Below are 3,332 nucleotides of genomic sequence, written 5' to 3'. Positions count from 1 at the left end.
AATTTACTATTTTGTGTTACTGAATGCTATTGCATTGTATGAATGTAGGACAGTTAATTTGTTTATCCCATAACTATGTACTTTTATATATTTAAGGTATTTTATCGAACATTTCTGTTTTTATAGCAGAAGGGGGATGTCTGTGTGTGTGTTCTCGCCTCTGACTTTCTTACACTTTACAAGCATTAGTTTCTTTGTCAAATGATTGTGCTGCACAAATGGGCCCCATGAAAGGACCATTCCCAGAACTGGCTCTGAAACAACTGGAGCAATGATTTCCAACCTCCGGAGTCGCGTGGGGAGCTTAAAGAATACCAGTGCCAGACCTCTTGAAGATTCAGAGTTAGTAGGTCTGGGAGGCGCTCTGGCATTTTTTTCATGTGGTTAAAAACGGCTGCCTGTTATTCTCCAATGATCTTAAGAGCTAGCCTGAAATTTTATTTTATTTAAAGATTTTACTTATTCATTTGACAGAGAGAGAGAGAGAGAGAGGGAATGAGCAAGGGCAGAAGCAGAGAGAGAGAGAGAGAAGCTGGCTCCCTGCTGAGCAGGGAGCCCGATGTGGGGCTCAATCCCAGGAGCCCGGGATCATGACCTGAGCCGAAGGCAGACGCTTAACTGACTGAGCCACCCAGGCGCCCCTAGCCTGAATTTTTAAAAGAAGCCCTCAAGACACCATCTTTGGGGTGATCCGTGGTGGACGTTTTGAGGGCAGCTGTCCTGCGGCTTGCGCGCCCCGGACAGCCTCCTGTGGAAGCCTGAGCCGGCTGTGTAGCTTTCTCCCTTTGTCTCATAACCATGTCCACCAACGAGAATGCTAATTCACCAGCTGCTCGCCTTAACAGATTCAAGAACAAGGGGAAAGACAGTACAGAAATGAGGCGGCGCCTAATAGAAGTTAATGTGGAGCTAAGGAAAGCTAAGAAGGATGACCAGATGCTGAAAAGGAGAAACGTAAGCTCGTTTCCTGATGATGCTACCTCTCCACTACAGGAAAACCGCAACAACCAGGGCACTGTAAATTGGTCTGTTGATGACATTGTCAAAGGCATAAATAGTAACAATTTGGAAAGCCAGCTCCAGGCTACTCAAGCTGCTAGGAAACTGCTTTCTAGGGAAAAACAGCCCCCCATAGACAACATAATCCGGGCTGGTTTGATTCCAAAATTTGTGTCCTTCTTGGGCAGAACGGATTGTAGTCCCATTCAGTTTGAATCTGCTTGGGCTCTCACTAACATTGCTTCTGGGACGTCAGAACAGACCAAGGCTGTGGTAGATGGAGGTGCTATCCCAGCATTCATTTCTCTGTTGGCATCTTCCCATGCCCACATCAGTGAACAAGCTGTATGGGCTCTAGGAAACATTGCAGGTGATGGTTCAGTTTTTCGAGACTTGATTATCAAGTATGGTGCAGTTGACCCACTATTGGCTCTCCTTGCAGTTCCTGATATGTCATCTTTAGCATGTGGTTACTTATGTAACCTTACTTGGACACTTTCAAACCTTTGTCGCAACAAGAATCCTGCACCCCCATTAGATGCTGTTATTCTTCCTACCTTAGTTTGTCTCCTGCATCATGATGATCCAGAAGTATTGGCAGATACCTGCTGGGCCATTTCCTACCTTACTGATGGTCCAAATGAACGGATTGAAATGGTTGTGAAAACAGGAGTTGTGCCCCAGCTTGTGAAGCTTCTAGGAGCTACTGAATTGCCCATTGTGACTCCTGCACTAAGAGCCATAGGAAATATCGTTACTGGGACAGATGAACAGACTCGGGTTGTAATAGATGCAGGAGCACTTGCTGTTTTTCCCAGCCTCCTAACGAACCCCAAAACTAATATTCAGAAGGAAGCTACGTGGACAATGTCAAACATTACAGCTGGTTGCCAGGACCAGATACAGCAAGTTGTGAATCATGGATTAGTCCCATTCCTCGTTGGTGTTCTCTCTAAGGCAGCCTTTAGGACACAAAAGGAAGCTGTCTGGGCTGTGACCAACTATACAAGTGGTGGGACAGTTGAACAGATTATATACCTCGTTCATTGTGGCATAATAGAACCACTGATGAACCTCTTAACTGCAAAAGACACCAAAATTATTCTGGTTATTCTGGATGCCATTTCAAACATCTTTCAGGCTGCTGAGAAACTAGGTGAAACCGAGAAACTTAGTATAATGATTGAAGAATGTGGAGGTTTGGACAAAATTGAAGCTCTACAAAACCATGAACATGAGTCTGTGTACAAAGCTTCATTAAACTTGATTGAGAAGTATTTCTCTGTAGAGGAAGAGGAAGATCAGAATGTTGTGCCAGAAACTACCTCTGAAGGCTATACGTTCCAAGTTCAGGATGGCACTCCCGGGACTTTTAACTTTTAGACTGTACAGATGAGGCAGAAAGTGGTTTGTTGTGTACTCTGTTTGGTAGAAGTTTGTCTTACTGTTTCTCTACTAAGAACTCTTTTTAAATGTGTTTTGTTATTGTAGCACTTTTTACAACAAAACTCTACTTGACCAGTTCCAAACTGTACAACCTGTATGAAGCTCCTCCTCAGTGGGTTTCTTATTTCTATGTAGAATCTCCTCTCTTGCAGTGTCCTGTAAATAAAGATTAAATTCCACTCTTTTCTTAAAAAAAAAAAAATAAAAGAAGCCCTCAAGTCAAGGTTCTCCCTTACTTTACTATGAAAAGCCCCAGTAATATGAAGCCTACAGCAAGCAAACACATAACAACGTGACAGGTATGGAAAATCAGTAGGAGGAGAAAGGGTGGGTGTTTTGAAATCAAACCAACCCTTTATGGTGTGTTGGGAAAGTCCCTGGCCTGGAGTCAGGAGATCTGTGTTCTAGCTCCAGCTGTGTAGACTGCGGGCAAGTTGCTTAAATTCTCTGGGTCTCGGGGTTCCCCCACTGTAACTAGAAGACGTGGGGTCTGGACAGTTCCTGAGATTCTCTCCAGCTCTGGTCCTCAGTGCTTCTCAGGTTCAAGAGGAGGCTGGAGTGAAAGGATTTGGTGCTCCACTCTTCTCTCATTGTGTGTGTCACCCTGGCAGGGCATGCCTCCTTCCTGCTGGATTAATTTTATTTGTGAAGGGTCTATGAAGCATGGCAAAGCCTTTGATTCACATGAATTCGTTGCAAGAAGAAGTATGTAGTTTGCAGCTGTAGGAAATATAAGGACACTGCTAAACCAGGGAAAGAGGGATTTGCACTCTACTGCAATGTTAGTTGACGTCTCCATCTGTGCAAGGGATTAGCTAATGATTTGCTTCCAGGAGTCAGAATTTGCCCAACCCCTATGCAATAGTGGTAACTCAGCAGAGAAATGT

General features: G+C 44.2%; 1 protein-coding gene across 1 annotated transcript; it reads left to right on the top strand.

Moving 5' to 3' along the window:
- Positions 1–798: 798 nt before the first annotated feature.
- Positions 799–2,382, top strand: LOC113939075 (importin subunit alpha-1-like). The gene has a single exon (XM_035724727.1). The coding sequence runs from the start codon at positions 799–801 to the stop codon at positions 2,380–2,382; it is 1,584 nt and encodes a 527-aa protein (XP_035580620.1).
- The last annotated feature ends 950 nt before the right edge of the window (positions 2,383–3,332 follow it).

This window comes from Zalophus californianus, chromosome 16 (assembly GCF_009762305.2).
Source record: "Zalophus californianus isolate mZalCal1 chromosome 16, mZalCal1.pri.v2, whole genome shotgun sequence".
Classification (NCBI taxonomy): domain Eukaryota; kingdom Metazoa; phylum Chordata; class Mammalia; order Carnivora; family Otariidae; genus Zalophus; species Zalophus californianus.
This window is presented reverse-complemented; position numbering and strand designations above follow the sequence as displayed.

Coding starts and splice junctions, on each gene's coding strand:
- LOC113939075 (XM_035724727.1), top strand. CDS start 799: ATGTCCACCAACGAGAATGCTAATTCACCAGCTGCTCGCCTTAACAGA.